At 37.5% G+C, this 19987-nt stretch overlaps 1 protein-coding gene across 4 annotated transcripts in view; it reads left to right on the top strand.

The window, feature by feature from the left end:
• The window catches only part of wnd (Mitogen-activated protein kinase kinase kinase 13 wallenda), a 69908-nt gene that overhangs the window by 39184 nt on the left and 10737 nt on the right, over positions 1-19987 (top strand). For 2 of the 4 annotated variants that reach the window (XM_071586687.1, XM_071586685.1), the window contains exons 4-10: positions 14363-14673; positions 14913-15123; positions 15243-15434; positions 16254-16412; positions 16637-16904; positions 17175-17401; positions 18197-18383. In XM_071586687.1, the coding sequence (XP_071442788.1) occupies positions 14363-14673; positions 14913-15123; positions 15243-15434; positions 16254-16412; positions 16637-16904; positions 17175-17401; positions 18197-18383 (1555 nt within the window). Of the gene's footprint in view, positions 1-12377; positions 12635-14362; positions 14674-14912; positions 15124-15242; positions 15435-16253; positions 16413-16636; positions 16905-17174; positions 17402-18196; positions 18384-19987 lie in introns of those variants that run through there. The other 2 variants (XM_071586688.1, XM_071586686.1) reach the window with 2 other exon arrangements.

The raw sequence follows: 19987 nt of genomic DNA, 5'->3' as shown, positions 1-19987 counted from the left end.
TTTTTAATATGCAGGTCGTTTGTTGAGTGGACAGTATCCCATATTTTGGTATACTCACTCTTGTGTATTCGCATAAGGCAAATGATACGCGGGCAGAGCTACCTAAAGACAACTACATAAGACACAATATTTCGCATGATTATTTGGTTCTTATTCACTCGGAAAATGGCCCCAGAATCAAATATATAGATACGTGTTATTGTTATAGGAAGTAATAATGAGCTCGAATTTCATGCCAATAATCCTACGGATGGTATATCAACGTTTTATTAGACGCATTGTTCAGTCCACGGAATGTATTACGCAATACATTACTTACATACATTGGCTTACAGTAATCTTCGAAAGCTATGAATGAGATATTTTAGATATATCATGAAACTCACTAGGACAGCTGAAATCTTAGTGACCAGTGAAGAAAATCTGAGGGCATATATTGCGTTGGCCACCTGGCACTGATAACTTATCATCAGTTGGTACGCCGTAAAACATCGCATCATTCACATTGTGCTGGAGATAAATTAGCGCAAGTAGAGTCTTTCGTCGAACTCGGGAGGAGCATAGCATTGGATGTAAACGGTTCAATGGACATTCAAGATCTCTAATTAAGAAGAAGTTCACGTTAAAGAGACAACTACTGTGCTCAAATAAATTACGGTTACTTCACGGAAACAGTATGTCGAAACGTCTGTATGGGTGAAACGGTTAACTCTTAAGAGACTTGAATTATTGGAAGAATAGCTCAGTGAAGAATATGATTCTCGAAATACATCTACATAAAACCCCGCAAGCCGCCGCAAGGGTGTGTGGCGGGGGGATTAGGTCACCATCCGTACATGTTTAATCCCAATCATGTCACCTCTACACAAATATTAGTTTGATCATACGCTCGAAAAATGTTAATTACACGAAAGAAAGTGCTTAGATGCACATGCAACAATATTCGACGTCAGGATACGTATGTTTAAATAATACAGTAGAACTGTTTAAAAGATGGGTTTATTAAATAAAAAAATTAACATGCAGGAAAAAAAATGGAGGATGCAGACGAATTAGATAAGCAGCCAATTCTAATTATCTCCAAGGCGATTGCTGTAATGTCTATTTTGATCTCTAATGGTACGAGGGAAAAAACATTTTAAATCTATCCGTTCTACTATCTATCCTCCTGATTTTACGTTGGTGATCTGATCTATCGTAGTAAGTCGGGGTCTGTAATATGTCTTTAATATCCTCAGATAAGTAACCTGCCTTAAATTTACGCACTAAATTTAGCCTGTATTTAAACCCACGGTCAACTAGCTGCTCCCATTCTCGTTCCTCCGATAGTGTCGTGACACTGCTGCCTTGTTCATAAGAACTTCCCACCAACCTGGTTGCTCTATGTTGCACTTAATCTAATTCCAAAACTAAGCCTACCTCGTGAGGATCCCATGCACCCGCAGAGTACTCTAGGTTGGGCCTAACTAATGTAGGTGGGGTCTAACTATCGTTAAAGAGGGACTGTAGAAGGAAATATATCCGAGGACTCCCAAGGATGAGGGGCGTAAGATAGAAAAGAATTAGCGCCAGAGATGAGAGAATTAGCACGGCAAGGCAAGACTTTTGGAGGCTTAAGACTATTATTTTCTATTTAAGGAGATAATGAGTGAATACCTTAGATATGTTTGTGTGCATAATTATATTTAAAGAACCTCGAATTTCGGTCAATTGGGAATAAGATTACGTAGACGGGTATTCGATAGCCATTGTTGCTCTTTCGTCAATGTTCATCAACAGCCAATCAACGTAATCTGCATAATTACGATTAATAATGTCCATATAGTGATTTGTCGTGAATAATGGATGGTTGTATTCCAATGGGAGTGCTTACTTGAAATTAATAAATGTCCTTAACGACTTAATATTGAACGGTTGTCCCGTTATTTTACAATGGAAAGAATCAAAATCAAGTCAAATGAGTATGGTGCGAACCGCAGTGAGTGGGTAACATTTTGCGATCCCGGGATTTTCTCAGATAAGTCTAAAGATAAATGCTATGGCATTATTACAGATCTTCCATCAAGAAATGTAATATCCCGAGACTTATTTTGTCTCGTGCATTTCAAATGAGGTTATGGCAATTTTGCTTATTGTAAGTTATTGTTTTATCTATTTTTGTGCCGGTATTATTTTGTTGTGTACGTCTCAACATCTATATGTTAAAGACCGAACAGCTCAAGACGGGTGTTAGCAGTTCCTTAGGCGCAAACCTCCCTGCCCAATCGTGACTCGAACTCGCGACCTAGTTTTCTTGGGCGGACAAAAACTGCACGTGCAGTCGATGTCAGTCCGAGGTTCCCTCTCTTCAGTCCAGGAAAATTATTAATTCGATAAAGCATCGGAAACTATTTGTGTAGATATTATAGAACATTTTCGAGGAAATATTTAAAAAGTCGCTACGATTTGCTATTTTTCCAGATAAGAGTATAAATTCAGAGCATGCATGTATGTATTTTAATTAACAGAATATTAACTTGACCCCAGGACGCCTATGGATCGTGGTACGATAGCAGGCATGTCATTATCGGACACATCTGGAAGGGCCCCGTAAAAATAATTGTTATTTAATTCTTGTCTTACCGAGTTTAGAACTCATGAATCCCAGAATTTGTCTTTTAAGGACGAGCAGCCAACTAATCTTTTGAAAAACATCGATTTTAAAAGGAAATGTACTCCATTTCTCTAATCTAAAAAGTTAAAATTTGAGTCCCTAAAAACGACCGTCAGTTGACATATCACGTCGTAATCACATATAATTTAAACTTAATCATGGGTGAAAAAGTTAAAATGAAACATTGGGAGTGGTGGGAAAATCTATTGCAATAAGGTATTTGCCAGAGTTGATAGTATTAGTTTGAGCAAACTGTGATGCTTGCAAATTGATTGACTTCCTCTATGAAAATCGGGCTTTTTATTTTAAGCGGTACCCTTCTATAGAAATTTAATAGAAAATGATTAAGGAGGGTGTAAATGTTCGTAGTAAGGATACTGTAATTCAGGTAACGATCAAAGAAGGATCGCATTGAAGGGAAATAATCTTTCAAGACGAACATTGATTTAAAAAATAAATATTTTGTAGATGTAAATGAACAACTTTTTGGATTTTAAATTTGGGTCAAAAACGGTTCCGTTGGAAAATTTCTCATCGATAAGGAAGAATGATTATCCATTTTTGCTTATCGACGTGGTAGATGTACATTTAATTAATCGACCTTTTTCTGTCGTTGTTAGTTGCATCGCCTAGTCGTCAATTCGAAAGTTAGCCTTGTGAAGGAATTACACTGCACAACCGCAAACCAAGTACTTTGCGCACCGGTTTGATGTCGCGGTAAATTTAGGAATTGTTTGCTATGACGTTTCATCAACAAAAAAATTTCTGCAAGCCTCCCCAAGAGAGTATATCATAGGATGATCCATGCAGACATATCTGTATATGAATTAGAGAAAATTGAAGGGAAGTGTGGAAGTTAAAAGGGAGATGATTAGAGACAAATGGGCGCATTGCGACAGCAAGGAATTGCCGTATTTACAAAAATCAACTTTCGTAATTTCTTAATCTATAATTTTTAATTCGATTGGAGAATTTCTATTTCCTCGTAAGGAAAAGAGTTATATATGGCGTGAACTCGGAAGAAGTAATTTAAGCATACGATGTGCCGTGTGCGTGTCGGAAGTGTTATAGGCCCCCTACTCTTCATAATCTGCAGAAACAACTCGTATGTAACCTCCCTAAGTCTTTAAAACCTATCCGAACCGCGTAGACTACTGATAACAATTCACCGTCGACACGAAGGGAATGTCCTTAGAGAATTTTTCCCTTAAAATGTGCCAATCGACGCGGGAGCCATATCCATGCATTCGTTTATTTCATTAAACGTATGAGACGCATACCACATACTTGCACAGTAATGAACGAGTTTAGTTATTATTTCACTCTAATAAAAGTTCACTCTAGTAAAATTAGGTGCCTACGGGATGTGATAATATATTTTAGTATTATTTTGAAAATAAATATAACATCCACACTTATAGAAATTGGAAACAGGACTTTTCCTACACTTTAAAGTATTAAGCACGTCACTCATCCTCTTTTTAATATTATTTTAGCCATAAATTAATTATTAGGTGGTGAACTGTCTTTATTATTTTTAATTCATGAGTTTAACATGTATTATAGTTTTAGTATGAAATGCACATTTAGTGTAAAATGTCTATTCGGACACGAAAAAAAGTGACTTGAGAAAAACGTTTCTCGATTGCATCGAAGTGACAAGCATTAAGGAATCTGGATTTCCGGAACAGAATCATGGTGAGAATTCTGAGGCACGGAGAAAGAAAAAAATTCAATAATGGGCGGCCTAAAACAATGGACCTCTCTCCCCGCTCGATGGGCAATTGTGGATCGTTTGCGGCCTTGGCCTAAATTGGTTTTTTGCTCAGTGGCGAGGAGAAAGTTTCAACATCGCATCATCATAGGATATCAATCCCAGAATAGGTTGGAGGCAGCCTATCAAACTAGCATGTTATCTTCCTACAACTACTTATAAATTCCTTACCAATGGCTTTCGTTGGTGTCTTAAATCGCTAGGTTCTAGCTGGTTTATTTTAATTTTGTCAGTTTTACCTACATATTACATCATACCCCAAAAGCGGCCGCAAGGTTGTGCGGCGGGGCGTGTTAGGTTAACAGCTATGCATGCACAATCATTACACCTCTACACAGATATCAGTTCAATTGTGCACTCGAGCAAAGTTAGTCCCACGAAGGAAGCAACTTACATGTAAAAATATTTAAAAAAAATGGCTTACTCAATTACAGAATATGGTCAAATCATGCGGGATCAATGTTAGAAAAATAGATCTATTTAAAATGCATAAAGTATATCGACAAAATGTATGCACTGACAATTACTAATAATTATACTCTTCGTATCTACGATCATATCTTTTTTTGATTTCAACAGTATGAGGAAAAAATGAAATTTTAAATCTATCCGTTATTCTATTTATCTCCATGATTTTACGAACGCTATCCGATCTGTCATAGTAAGTCGGGGCCTGTTATGTTTTTAACATCCTCGAATGAGTGGCCTACCTCAAATTTATGCAGTAAAAATTATTTAATGAAATTGGATCGCAGGAATGTATAATATTTATTCAATGAAGTCAAGTTTTTCTTACCGGATAGGTCAAGAGGTTACACATTGTAGTCTCTTTTCAGTATGCCCTGGTCCAAGCACTAACCGTTCGGATCTCACGTTTGGGATGGGTACCAAGTTGTCCAGAAATGGGATTTTACTTTTGATTTACTGTATCTTACGTTACTTACTGTAGCGCCATAAAAATGAAAATACCTCCATATTACTAATTAGTAAATCACTACGCGTTCACTTATTGACCAAGTATTTCATAAAAACCCTTATATAAAATGCTTAGTTTTACTAAACTCTTGGGGTAAACTTATGATTTCTACCGAAATCACTAAACCTTATAGCGTAAGGATGTAACTTCGTAAGGTAACTTTGTTCAATTCGTCACTTTGTATCGCCATTTCAGAGGAAAACTTCGTATAATATCTGTAAAACTTTTAAAATGCCGCCTTAGGGAGATATACTGACTTCATTTTTTCACAAATGATGAATTAACGGAGCTTAAGTTAAAACCCCATCCTTGGATTTCAAGTGTTTTAACAACCCAAGTTTCTTACCCTCCCGGCGTAGTGTCCGCCGCTTGCGCAACCTCGGGAATTGCTACGTGCTCTCGGGCGTGTCTGCTAGATTTTTCCTTCTCTTATTATTTTGTTTTGCCAACTTTCTCCCTTACCACTCGTTTTTCACAATCCGTGCTCCCACTTCGAAGCAAAAGGTCTTTTGTTTTCACAGACGCATATCTTTATAACACTCCACGGATGTAAACGAATCGATTAAATGTTGGTATTTGCTTTGAAGTTTGGAACTTTTCCACCCTTAATCTATACTGGTAGAATGGACAATCATAGTTCGATTGCTAGTTCAGGAAACATTGTCATACTTGTAATTTGTCTAACTCCCGCACTTTCCTTGCGCTTTAATTTTTTCCTTTGATTTATTTCTTTCTTCGACCTATAACTCCTTTAAACCCGCTGCTCCTCTTCTACATCTCTTATTCATCCCGCTCTATGTCCGGCTGTTACGTCACCCTTTCTTCCTTCTCTGTTATCTATTCTATTATTAACGGGCAAAAAAAAATTCGAGTTTAATTTCTAATCGGATAATTAATCTGTATCTATATAATACCCCAAAGATGCAGAAAGGCGGCGAGTGTTAGGGCAGCAGTCTTTATATATAAATATACATTTTAATGTATATAAGTAAATAATACCCTACCCCGTGCCCTTGCATCGACTTGCGGCGTATTGTGCAGAATCAGATATATTACGCATAGACATATGCAAAACATACTTACATGACCATCTACATTTACATGATACCCCTCAAGCCATCGGTGTGTTTGAAGGGTGCTTATATACGATAATTGATTGGAGTGTAGTTTCAAATGTTGCTTCTGGAATCAAGAATGTTGGAGTGAATACGTCTAATTTGGTTATGAATATGTATCTTGGGTAAGGAGAACGAGTGCTCACAATAAGTCTGTGATGTAGTCTATCTTTCATATTATTCCCTTCTGCTAACCCTTTGAACACCCTTCCTCTCCCTTATGCCTTCCCGATCCCAACTGGTGCTTTCACCCCCTGCCGCTCACCTTTTTTGGTGATTTTCATGGTATACTACCTTGATCAAAAATTTCCCGGAATTTATTCAGAAAATTAAAAATACAAGTTTATTCATCTAAATCTATATTGTCCCCTTCAAAGTAATCCCCATCGACTGCAACACACTTATGCCAGCGCTTGATCCAATCCTCGAAACATTTTTTATATTCGGTTTTCGGTATGTCCATCAGTGCTTCCTGCGATTTTTCCATTACTTCCTCTCGGCTGCTAAAACGCGTTCCCCGTAATGGTTTTTTAACTCGATTGAACAGAAAGAAGTCACAGGGAGCCAAATCAGGTGAATTCGGTGGCTGTTGGATGGTATTTGTTGCATTTTTCGTCAAAAAATTACGAATAATGATAGCACTGTGCGACGGTGCGTTATCATGGTGCAAAATCCACGAGTTTTCTGCCCACATTTCTGGTCTCTTTCGGCGAATTGCTTCACGCAAACGTCTCATAACGCCCAAATAATACTCTTTGTTTACTGTCTGGCCTTCTGGCAAAAATTCATGATGCACTACACCGTTGTAATCCATGAAAACCGTCAGCATTGCCTTCTTTTTTGACTGAAAACGACGTGGTTTTTTTGGTCTCGGCTCATTTGGTGAACGCCATTCACTTGCCTGATGTCTGGATTGCGTGTCGTACTCATAAACCCACGTCTCGTCTCCAGTAATGATCCTTTTGATGAATGTGGGATCGGATTCAGCCTCGCAAATCATGTCTTTTGCGACGTCAACACGGTCTCTTTTTTGCATGAAATTGAGGTCTTTTGGAACCAACTTTGCTGCTACACGACGGAAACCCAAATCATTTACCACAATGTCTTGGGCGGATCCATAGGCAATGTTCAAGTCCTCCGCTATTTCTCTGATGGTTAATTTGCGGTTATTGACCAACATTTCTTTTACTTTATCAATTTTTTCACCGACTTTCGATGTCGATGGTCTGCCACTGCGTTCATCATCTTCGATTGACTCACGACCACTTCTGAACCGCTCGTGCCACTGGTAAACGACCGTTTTTTTTAGAGAATCGTTGCCGAAACACTTTTCCAACATTTCCAACGTCCGTGCGCCACTAAATCCGTTTTTTACGCAAAATTTAATACAAGTTCGTTGTTGCAAATTTAAATCCATTTCTGCAATTGTAAAAAATCGCCAACACACACAGAGATAGATGTACTCTTGGCTACGTAACTTTTGCAAATGTCAAGTTATGACACTAAGATTTAAAGGGAATATCAACAACAGATGTACCAATTTAACAAAAAAAACAGAACTCAAATCGGAACGATGGGAGCGCCACACGGTGGTTATTCCGGGAACTTTTTGATCAAGGTTGTATATGTAGATGAATACCGCGCAAGCCGCCACAAGGGCGTGTGGCGGGGGGTGTTAGGTCGCCAGTCATACATGCCGAATCATTACATCGCTACACAGGTATCAGTTCGATCATGTATTCGAGCAATGTTAGTGACGAGGTAAGAAGCTACTTACATTGCAAAAACATTCAGTGTTAGGGCAATATTCAAATCGTGTGGTAAAAATGTCATAAAAATATGTATATTTAAGATGCATGATAACGACAAAATATGTACACTGCCGATACTAATCATCCCCTTCGCGCCTTCATCATATCTATTTTGATCTCTAATCCTGCGTGGAAAAACATTTGAAATTTATCCGTTCTACGCTATATCTCCCTGATTTTATGTACATAATCTGATCTACCTTAGTACATCTACATAATACCCTACAAGCCACCGAGTGGTCGTGTGGCGGGGTGTGTTAAGTCACCACCCGTACAAGAGAATAAAACCATATACTAAACCAACATATTTATGCAAACCTACACCCATAGTGGCGTATATAGTATATTCATACAAAAACCTATTTAATTTACTCGTAGTACGAGTAAGACGGGACGAGTAATACTTGTAACCTTATTTAGTGTAACATCCAAATATTTTACCGTTTCTACGTTTGTTATATTGTTATCCTGGATGCTCTAAATGTTTTCGGGTGCAATACTCATCCTCCAAAAGTTCATCGAACAACATTTCTTCAAATTTAATTCTAGCTCTCGTGTCTCGCACGGTTTTGTAATCGTATGTATGTCATTTGATAATGATTCCCTGTCTTCCTGACTGGTTATGTCTTACTCCCCGTGACTCCATGGGCCATCCTCCTAATTCCTACGCTATACCCGTCACGCATCTTGCACTTTTCTCGAGCCATTTTCCGCAAATCAGATTATTGGTTGCATAAAACCCCGCGTAGTGTTTATTTGGGAGGAAATCGCATCCATGCGGTTCCTAGGTTACAGAAAGGAAAAATTCATGCCAGTGGTAGACTCCCACCCGCTTCACTATGGGGGACCATTCTGTCAATCCTTTCCTAATGAGGGAGTTGAAAGAGAGATCCACAAAGAAAGTGCGCTTCAGAGGCTTTTTACGACTACATTCGTAATGCATAAAGTAATTCATGTAGGTAGGATCATCTATGTAATCCTGCACTTATTCTTCGCTTGCTACTGCTGAAGTAAATAGTTATCGACATCTGTACGTGCCAAGTATTCCGTTCCACTTCTTAACGGAAGCGATAGTATTGAACAACTTGGAATATTAGAATGTTAGGTCTCTAGTTATTCTATTCATATTTTTATCTTTCCTCACAATTTACTGCGCGTCTTTCCGATGCATACCTTTTGTTGAAAATAGCATTATTTAATTGCCTATGTTCAAGTTACAATAATAAAACGGTATATTTCAGAGAAACATGTAGAGTGAGATGAGAAAATGATAGAGCAGTGATGGAAAAACGAATACAGCGAGACAATAAGTATGTTTAAATGATCTGGAACTACTAAAAGGGTATTGGGAATGGCGAAATCTATGTATGATGTTAGTGTCTACTACGGGGTGTGAGGGAGAATGTGTTTTGGTTCTAGGCATAAAATTTTAGACTTGGTAGACACCTATGCTACTAACGGAGTTATGAAGGGAGGCGTTTGGGTGGCGGGTGGTCACCGCTGGAGATGAGGGAAATCTCCCTCAAAGTGTGAATTCATGGAGAACCTGGATGGAAAATTGTCCTTAAAATATCGTTTATTATAATTAAGGTTAATAAAAAGATACTTGGCAACTTAATAGAAAAATAATTTACCTTCTAGAGCAGTCGATTACAATTACTCTGATCCCTTATCGTTTGCTAGAATAATGGCATCTTAAATATGTCGAAATATTGAATGGTATCTGAGAATATCATTGAATATTGTCTGTCTATGTGGTAGTAGAATTTCCCCCTCTTACTTTTCATAAAACCACATGCCAAACTAACAAATGCATGTCAATTCACACCACAGACGTACATGCAAAACCCATTTTAACTTTCATGTAAATACATATTCTAGCAACTAACATGCGCATGTACTGACAAATATATGTGTTGTCTACGCAAGGTTTAATCTTGCCCTCGCTTGTAAATGCATTGTATTGACTATTTCTATTTTGACTTTGATTTTTAAAAATTATGATTCCTAATCGTCCAAGGAAAGAACGAATATTTGTATCTATCTGTACTGGAGTCTATCTCCTTCATCTTTTGTTTGTGGTTTAATCTACCTAAATAGTGTGGGGCCATAGTAATTCCCATTGTGTCATTGTTAAACCCGCGTGTTCTGAGCCTTGCTAAAAATCTAAGTCATTGGCATACTAAATCTATCCTATCTCTCTAATCTTGAATGAATGATCATATCTTCCATATTAATATGGGTTTTTTTTAAGTGTGCTAAACGTCTTTGGAAAATTGCTCGGCCTAAATTTACCTGAGAGATTGAACCTAAAAATTAATCTTAATTTTTCAAGTGGATTCCACCCTAACACTTTCAAACATTTTGTCGCACTGCTGTCTGTGTCATAAACTCATTTCACAAATCTTGTTGACCTACAATATACGCGATCTTACTCTTTTATTAAACCTGTCTCACAAGGGTCCCAGATACTGTATGCATACTGTACGAGGTGAAGCCTAGCAAGCGAGAAATAACATCGCTTTTTCAATTCCTCATCGCGTTTTCCGGATACATTCTGGACGAATCATAATTTTCGGTTAGCTTCTCCACATATCTGTTTAATGTTTTTTACTCTCTGAGAGATCATGGGTAAGAATGATGCCTAGATATCTTATAGAGTCTACATTCGTTAGTTCGCCATTATTGCTGCAATTTGTCGCGTTCCCTGTCGGTGTCTTTGGGGGCGGAGGCTGTAGGTTGCATGTCCATGTGATAGTGGAGTTTCCCCTTGCTTTTCAATTCTAGTTTCCGCGTTGTTGAATGGATTTTTGCCAGATTTGTGTGTGCATGTGTGTGTTTTGGCTGATGGCGTGCATGTTTGCATGCGTGTGGGTTGAGAAGGGTTTTCGCATGAATGTGTGCGCCTCTGTGGGTATGGGTTTGCATGAATATGTTGGTTTAGCATGCGGTTATATTTTTTTACGGGTGGTGACCTAACACTTCCCACCACATGGTCTTGCGGGGCATTATGTAGATGTATTTTTAATTCCGTAAGCAGTTTGGGGGAGATCAATTTGTTTCCAGCAGTTCAAAACAAAACATTTGTTTAGATTTAATTCTAAATGCCGTACCATGCACCATTCCTGATTAGCTTGAAGGTCATTAGCCAAGGCATATCTAATAGACAGGCTACCAATATCCCTATACAATAATGCGTCGCAAATACTGCATCAGGAATCATAATAGTAAGAAACCAAAGTCACTATATTAATATTATAGACATTTTATTAACAAGGCAGGACAAGATTAAACGTTGCTTAGACATTGTGTATCTTCGTAGGTGCATGTTTATGTTAGTTAATAGTATATGTATTAATGTCTATAATTTATAAAGGGCTTTTGCTTGAATATGACTGACTTTATATGACTTTGTGGGCCTAGAGAGGCATGAATATTTGGGTTTTGCATGCGGTTTTATCCTCTTATACGGGTGGTGACCTAACATCTCCCACCACATGGCCTCCGGCGGCTTGCGGGGTACTATGTAGATGTTGCATAAATTCCTTCTAAATGGCCTTGCAGTAGCTCCTACATCTACTTAATGCCCCGCAACCTGCCCCCCCTCCAAGGAGACTGTGAGCTCCCGGGTTGTAGGTATAGATGTGTATAGAAGTAGAATGATCGAACACCCCTTGCCACACACACTGGCGAAGGCTTGCAGGTAATGTATTAATGTAGAAATCTTTATTGTTCCCAAAGCTATTCACCGACTGGTTCCTCCCGTAAAAATATTGCCCCTTCATCTGGCGTCTCGACGGCGAGCTGGTCTATTCCGGTCAAGCCTGCCTCATTAACCCTGCCCCATTATCCCTAGTCCGAGAAAATCTCGCCTTTGCCTTCGTATCCCAGCAGGTGGCAATTCCGCTTGTCATTTGTTGTGAGGGATTTGAGTGCGTTGGGGAAAGAAAGGGGAATGGGTAGATATTATCTCGCGCGAAATGGACTTTGAGACCCAGGTACTCCCCCATTCCCCTCCCGGATCTTCGACTCCGACGAGAGGCTTGAGAAATAGCTCCCACCGCCCAGCACTGCGATTGGCCTCGTGACACTGGTACCGTATCAGTCGAAAGCAGAGAGCGAGGAAGAGAGAGGAGAGTGATGATCGTTGTGTGTTAGCTGTTGGGTTTCCAAAACGGATTCAATTTCCTGGATGAAGTTTTCAATTTGGAGTTTTTGGAAGGATATTGAAGCAAACATGAGAATACTTCGCGAAGGGACTTTAGAGAAACCAAAAAATCTCGATTCTGGGTTTTCTCAAACTAAGTGAGTGATGTGTTGCTGCATTTTGTGTTGGCTTTGTTTTCATCTGACATTCACTAATTAAAGTGTATTTAACGCGTCAAGTTTTCTGTGAGAAATGGGTTTAACGCTTAGATATGAGATGCATTTCGCCGATGCACAAAGTGAATTCGTTCGATTATTAGCTTGAACTCAGTCGTGTGATAACGTTTTTTAAAGTCTGACGCGAACGTCCTCAATGTGTGATAATGTTATTGAATCTCTCAACGGCTTTTCTTTGAATGGCGTTAACTCCTGTTTTCAGGTACCCTTCGAGATGAAACCGACCACTGTTTCACCCAAAGCACCCGTGCATCATTCTTACCTAGCTACGTAATAGGCACTCGAAGCGATATTTTTATGAAGGCGTAGACTTTCTAGGTGAGGTCAATAGCGATGTGGTTAGATATGCTATTCGTTAACCCCACCGATCGATTCGGTGCATACCTGCTGTTAGTTTCGGGGTAGGTGTAAAATAGACAGGGATTTCAACGTAAGAATTCCAATTTCTGTGATGTCTTCCATGGTTTTAAAAGAAATTAATAAATGTGCATAAAATCAAATATAAATCTCACCAATTAAAACAGCTTATAAAATGGGTTTTTCCATTGATTCCTTTGTAAACTCTAAACCTTTTCTGCTTTCCGAAAAGAATGAAATAGATTTTTCAATTTTAAAGAGTTCGCGCTAACCAGAATTATGACTGACTGAGGTGGCATCATTACGTTTTAGTTGTATTAGTTTTATGAAATGCATTTACATTATTTATCTTTGGCAATGGCTCGATCGGCTGTCTCTTAGCATTTTATGATTTTGATCTATTGGCGAAGTTAGTCCCGCGATCGTCGGAATTTTCTTACGTTTAATCTGTTATAATTATCAGCTTTAAAAGTTTCAGCTTGGACATAATGATCATTATATTTTTTTTAGAGGCAACAAGTTCGATTAATGTGTTACGTTTGGCCACATTTAAGCGTCGTTAATTTTCATGATTTCTTTCACGCCCGCGTTGTGATGTAAGCGAGTGAGAGTATACCCTTTACAATGATCTTGCACTAATTAACGATTCGCCAGGAGGCTTGTTACTGCCATGATTGTGCGTCCTGCGGCCAATGGCGTGTGAGAGTCTATAAATTCTACGGTCACGGCTGAATTTTCCTGGGTAAATGCTAAAATGCACCCGAAGATGGCTCAATAATCAACCTCGCCAGCCTCCTGTCGGCATACATTATCAACTCGATTTTTGCGAGTCAAGAAATTTCGGTCGCCCATCCATAATAAGGGCCTAAACGTCTTAGTTGATACAAAAATTCGAAACTACGCTGTATTGCATTTAAATTTACCCCATATACAGGGTCTTGACTTAGCTCAAATCGTTCATTCTACATCCTGTCACTCTTCTATTACTAGCTCCCATTTACCTCGAGCCTCACTGTGTAGCCACTAAACCCAGATCCAAATGCTATTCAAAATACAATGGAACCTGTGCCTTTACTCTGTGGAAGTTCACTGGACCTCTTGGCCTTGCATCTTGAATGCATTTGCCACCCTTGCCATTGTGAATCTTTACAATTTCTCTAATGAACACAAGTTTGCTTATGAATGCTGCCATTCATGAAAGCTGCTAACCCTCCATGTGAATATTTATTTAATTGTTTCATCCTAAATTTGAATATCAATGGTAGATGTACATAATTATTTTTTCATTTGCAGTATGCTGTGCATACAAGAAGAACTGGGGCAACTTAGTCTTCAGCAATCACAACAACAACCCAGATTCCCTCCACCTCCTTACCAAGTTACTGGCCATGACCATCAAGCCTTTCACTACATGCAGCCAAATGTTTCAAGCACCAACCCACAAGGAGTGACTGCTTTAACATCCACGGGGGGTAGTGGTGTGTCCTCCAATGAGTCAAAATCTGGACTAGTGTCAGGAGGATGGATAAATGGACTTCTTGGCTGTCTGAGGCCAGTATGGACCATCATTGGGAAGGCAGCAGCTAATGAAATTAAAGGACAAGGTGAGAGAAATTTCAATAGATAATCATTGTTACTTTTTACATTTGTGAGAAATTATTTTGTATGAAAGATTTTCCTGTATAAAATACATGTGGAGACTTGCTAAGGTCCATAATGCGGAAATCTTGTGGCATGGAATTTGTTTTTGTTTTTTTTCTGATATAATTTTATGGTTTATTTGACAAAATAATGACCCTTAAATGACTCATTCATCCTTATTTTTTCTCTCCTCGATTTTCAGTTTATAAAACAGTTAATAACTTTTCAGATGACTGGGAAATTCCATTTGAAACTATCAGTGACCTGCAGTGGCTAGGTTCTGGAGCTCAAGGTGCTGTCTTTAGTGGGAAATTGAACAATGTGGTGGTTGCTGTCAAAAAAGTACGAGAACAAAAAGAAACTGATATCAGGCACTTGAGGAAGCTAAATCATCCTAATATTGTGCAATTTAAGTGAGTTGAAGCAGTAGCAACAATTTCATTAAAAAATAGGTCATGATCTTGTAGCATTGCACTACTTATTTAATATTAAGCTATTTTAATATTAATGGCCATTCTGTTTTTCTTTCCAGAGGTGTCTGCACGCAAGCTCCTTGCTACTGCATAATTATGGAGTATTGTCCTTATGGCCCCTTGTATAATTTGTTGAAGGACGGGCAGGCCATTCCTCCTCATCGAATGGTGAATTGGTCGAAGCAGATTGCATCTGGCATGAACTATCTTCACTCACACAAGATTATACATCGTGATCTCAAGAGCCCCAAGTGAGTGCCTGTTCCATAGCCATTATTTATCACGAACAGATTTACTCAATGGCTACAGCCTTCTGGTTCACTACATCTTATTTATGTAATTTGCTGAGGTTTTTACTGTATCATCCTTCCTGAAAGATGAAGATGAGTTGGGTTGGAGGCGAGGTGATCGCCTGCCCATGATATTTCTTGGCTTGGCGAAGTATGGGGTTTTTATAAGGAGGTGGAGGTCTTGGAAGAGAACTGTTAGTAAAATCATGCCTAGTAAAGTTTGGCCTGCCTATAATGTTATTCAGGATAATGAAACTATTAGAGAGAGCTGTTATGTCTTTCCAGAGTTGTGATACATTTTATGAGATTTTACTTTAGAGCCTCTGAAAGGAAGTTAATATGCATAGTACAGTGAGTAAGGAACAAGTAAAAACATGCACAGGGGATAGTTCAATTGTTCATGTTCATATTCATGGTATTTCTGGAATGGCCTTAATTCTATGTGGAATATCTCCCATTAACTACCTGCATTAACGTAACAAACATTTATTTGAATAGAACATGAAAACAAGAATTAAAACTTTAAATATATTTGTTTGGCAATTTACTATTCCGTTTATTTATTTGCTCGACTACTGCCAACCAGATAGGCATACTGTATTCTGTGCATCACTTTTGCATCTTTAAATTATTTTTGAATTGTCATTTTCATAAAATCATCATTTAGCTTGCCAATACATGTAAATCATCAAGTATCATATTCTTATGTATATAGTGCACATTTTTTTAGGAAGAAATTTTCTGGAAACCATACTTGAACCAAATGCTTCATAATTGCAGTGTGCTGATTGGAAATGGTGAAATAATTAAGATAAGTGATTTTGGAACCAGCCGAGAATGGAATGAGATCAGTACAAAGATGAGTTTTGCCGGAACTGTGGCATGGATGGCCCCTGAAATAATCAGGAATGAGCCCTGCTCTGAAAAAGTGGATATATGGTAAGTAACACTAAATTACTTTAGGTGTGGTGCTGATTTGTAAATGATTTCAAAAATGTTTGTTTTATTTTACAAAAAGCCATGACCTTCACTTATTAGAACTGTGAATAAATCCAAATGACAAAACCAACATTGTGTTAATTGTGAGTGACCATGTATCTAATTCCATATCGTATAGCTACACCCATCTGATCTACATTGACTGCCAATCTCTGCTTTTAAAGGTCATACGGAGTGGTTCTTTGGGAGTTACTAACTTGTGAAACACCATATCGTGATGTTGATTCATCTGCTATCATTTGGGGTGTTGGTAGTAATTCACTGCACCTTCCAATTCCAACAACTTGCCCTGAAGGTTTTAGATTACTTGTCAAGCAATGTTGGAGTGCAAAGCCTCGTAATCGCCCATCATTTAAGCACATCCTCATGCATTTAGATATTGCTGCTGTTGAGGTATTGGGAACAGCACCTGAGGACTACTTCCGTACACAGGTGAGAACAACTCTAATAAATACAGGAACAGAAATTCCTTTTTATATCTTTGGGGGTGGGTGTAGTAGTAGTAGTGTAGGGGAGGTGATTTGCAAGGTCATTTGCAAAATGTATATCCTTGTAATTGTTCATAGTAATAGAAAAACTTTCTGAAGAATGTGAAAGTTTGGTGCAATTTAGACAGGTCATTAGCAAAATAATTTTTATGTATGCATTCTTAATTTTTTTTATTTTCCTTGTCTGAATGTTTTAATTTGTTTGACTGCACAGGCCACTTGGAAAGAAGAAATACGGCAGCATATGCAGAAAATGAACTGTGAGGGTAGTCATGTTCCAAAATTTGAGGAAGACTTGATTAACAAAAGGAAAGAAGAGCTGAAGCATGCCCAGGATATCAGAGAGCACTATGAAAGGAAACTGGAGAGAGCAAATGACCTGTACATGGAACTAAGTGCAGTGCTTTTGCAGTTAGAGCAAAGGGAAAGGGAGGTTCTCAAGTACGTTTATGAAAAGAAAATTTAATTTAGGTGGTGTTTTCTTTGTATTTCCTCATTTGTTATGTAGTCTTCATTATTCATTGTTGTACCAAGACCTGAAAGTGGAACAACTTAATTAAAGTAAAATGAAAACAGTTTGGTCCCAGCCTAATAATAAGTTAAAAAGAGTCTAAAGAAACTTAGTTAGTAAGTGTGTGTATTTTGTCACTGCATTCGATTCCTGTGTAATTTTTGAAAAATATAGATTTTCTAGATGATCTTTGTTACCCGCTTGTCAATACACTTAAATTAATATATATTTCAGTATTTACCACATTTTTATGTTGACTAATGATTTTTGAATTTTTGGAATTAATTAGGAATAACCAGTACATAAAGTACCCAGAAAATTTTGATTTGCCAGTTGATGTTATATTTTTGTTTTGAATTAAATTCAATAGTTTTACACAATTTCATGAAGTTAGAATTATCATAATGTCTAATGGATATAATTGAATTATCCTAATTATAATGTATATTACTAAACTTTCATTCATAATTAAAAATGAATGTCTCTATTTATTCTTATGCCTAGGCGTGACTGCCAATATGGGGAATATTCGTGCTCCAATACCCCTTAAGCTGTTTCATGTATTTCGTTTTTGTTTGATTAAAATTTTTTACTGAGTTAGGAGTGTAGATAATCTCATTATAAATTTTCATAATTTACTTGTGAATAGAATTAAGAGGTTCATCATGGGTGTTAGATTCTATATTTTATGTTAATGCGTTTCACTTAAAATTACTTTTTCATAGAAGAGAAAAGCAGACTCACCTGCACAAACCGTACCGAAAACGAATAGTCCGCCCACTATTGAAAGCGCAGGAGAGACTAAGCAGAAACAGAACTCCTTTTCCAGTTGCAAGTAGTAATCATTCTTCTCCAACCTCACCTGAAAAACATACAACAAGTCCTGAGTCGCCACAGAAATGGAATGTTTCGGTAAGTGCCCATACAGTAAATGTGGTAAATTCTTTCACGATGAACTGTGGTTCCTCCTTTTGAAATAATGCTTGAATTTATCTTGTTCCATGAAAAGATTAGGGAGAAAAATATCAATTACCAATTTGGTTTTTACTAGAATATTCAATAAGCTCATGAACTAACTTTTACTGACTATTTGGCTCTAAGCCTAGTTGGGTGATACTTTTCTTCCATAGGTGATTAAGATATGATAGTAAAATTTGTAATAAAAAATTTAGTAATAATAGTTGTAATAATTGTAATAGTGTAGTAAAATGCATTTAATAAGTTATCCAATCAAAATCTTTCATCTTTAAATTGTCTAAATATTCAACGATATTGATGTTAAAAAAATTGACGTCTTCATCGTGAAAATTCCAAAATTGTGTCCTATGTGATGGTATACGATATAGAATAAATTTAAAGCCCTATCTAAAGTACTTGAGAAACTATCAAACTTACAAGAAACTACAGGAGATGCTACAATGGTAACTTTAACAAGAGCCATCCACTATGATGCATTTAAATGCAATAATTTCAGAGTGAAAAATCATTCACCTTGCGTGGGATTTGGTCCCCAATCCCTTGTAATTAATTGTTGCGTTGAAATGCATCTTAGAGGATGAGTCCATTAAAAGTTACTGTTGCGGCATCTCCCACAGTTACTTGGAATATGTCAAAGGTAAAACACTAATGTGTTTAAAGTTGGCTTTAAACTCGTGAACTGTGAGTTGTGCATGACTAAGAATGCCTGTGACATTGTATGTATAGTATTTCGTCACAACATCTTGTTTCATTAAAGCCTCCAAAATTTCAGAGTTTAACAGGATGCCTTGGCAGCTTAGACATTGAGGGATCCAGGTTTGAATCCCAGACAATGCAAATGATTTTTACGCTATCAAAATGTGCGAAGTCAAAAATTTGTGATCCTATCACAGTCTCTCCATCAATTCCTTTTCTTTTTCAAGCAAACAACTCCTGAATCAGAACAATTAATTCAGTGGCTTCGGAAAAAATCAACAGATGGAGCTACATGCATAAAAATTTGCTCTGACCCACTAACACTTAAAATATACAGAAATGGTCCTCAGTTTTTGAATATACCTTGTAGCGATGCCAACAATGCCAATGTTTTTTCTTGCATTCCAGATGTTTTTAGCACTCCAAAATTTTATGTTTCAGGGCTGATATTTGTTGTAAAAATCTATCATTGTTGTAAAAAATTTTATAAAAATACCTATGGGATGGCACAGAAAACTTAAATTGGCTTTAGTAAGGATACATCCATCAATGAAATATCCTGTCATTTAACATATCGGTGGATACCTTTTTGGAATACCGAATTATTTTGCTTCAACTAATTTTTTTTCACTCTTTTTGATTAAACCTTGTTTTTACAGAAGTGTAACTTTGGGCTATGCAGTTTTCCATATAATTTTAGATAATGCAGTAATAATGTTATTCATAACTGAGTTACCACTAAGGTTCTCATCATATTTTGCCATAGTTTGGCACCCTTTGAATGAAAGCATAATTGAATTTTTTTTGGATACTTGGATAAAGTTTCTTTAATATTTAACAGC

The sequence above is a fragment of the Hetaerina americana genome, unplaced genomic scaffold (genome assembly GCF_022747635.1).
Source record: "Hetaerina americana unplaced genomic scaffold, ioHetAmer1.1.p SCAF_24, whole genome shotgun sequence".
Taxonomy (NCBI): domain Eukaryota; kingdom Metazoa; phylum Arthropoda; class Insecta; order Odonata; family Calopterygidae; genus Hetaerina; species Hetaerina americana.
The sequence above is the reverse complement of the archived record's forward strand: the minus strand, read 5'-3'. Positions and strand labels throughout refer to the sequence as shown.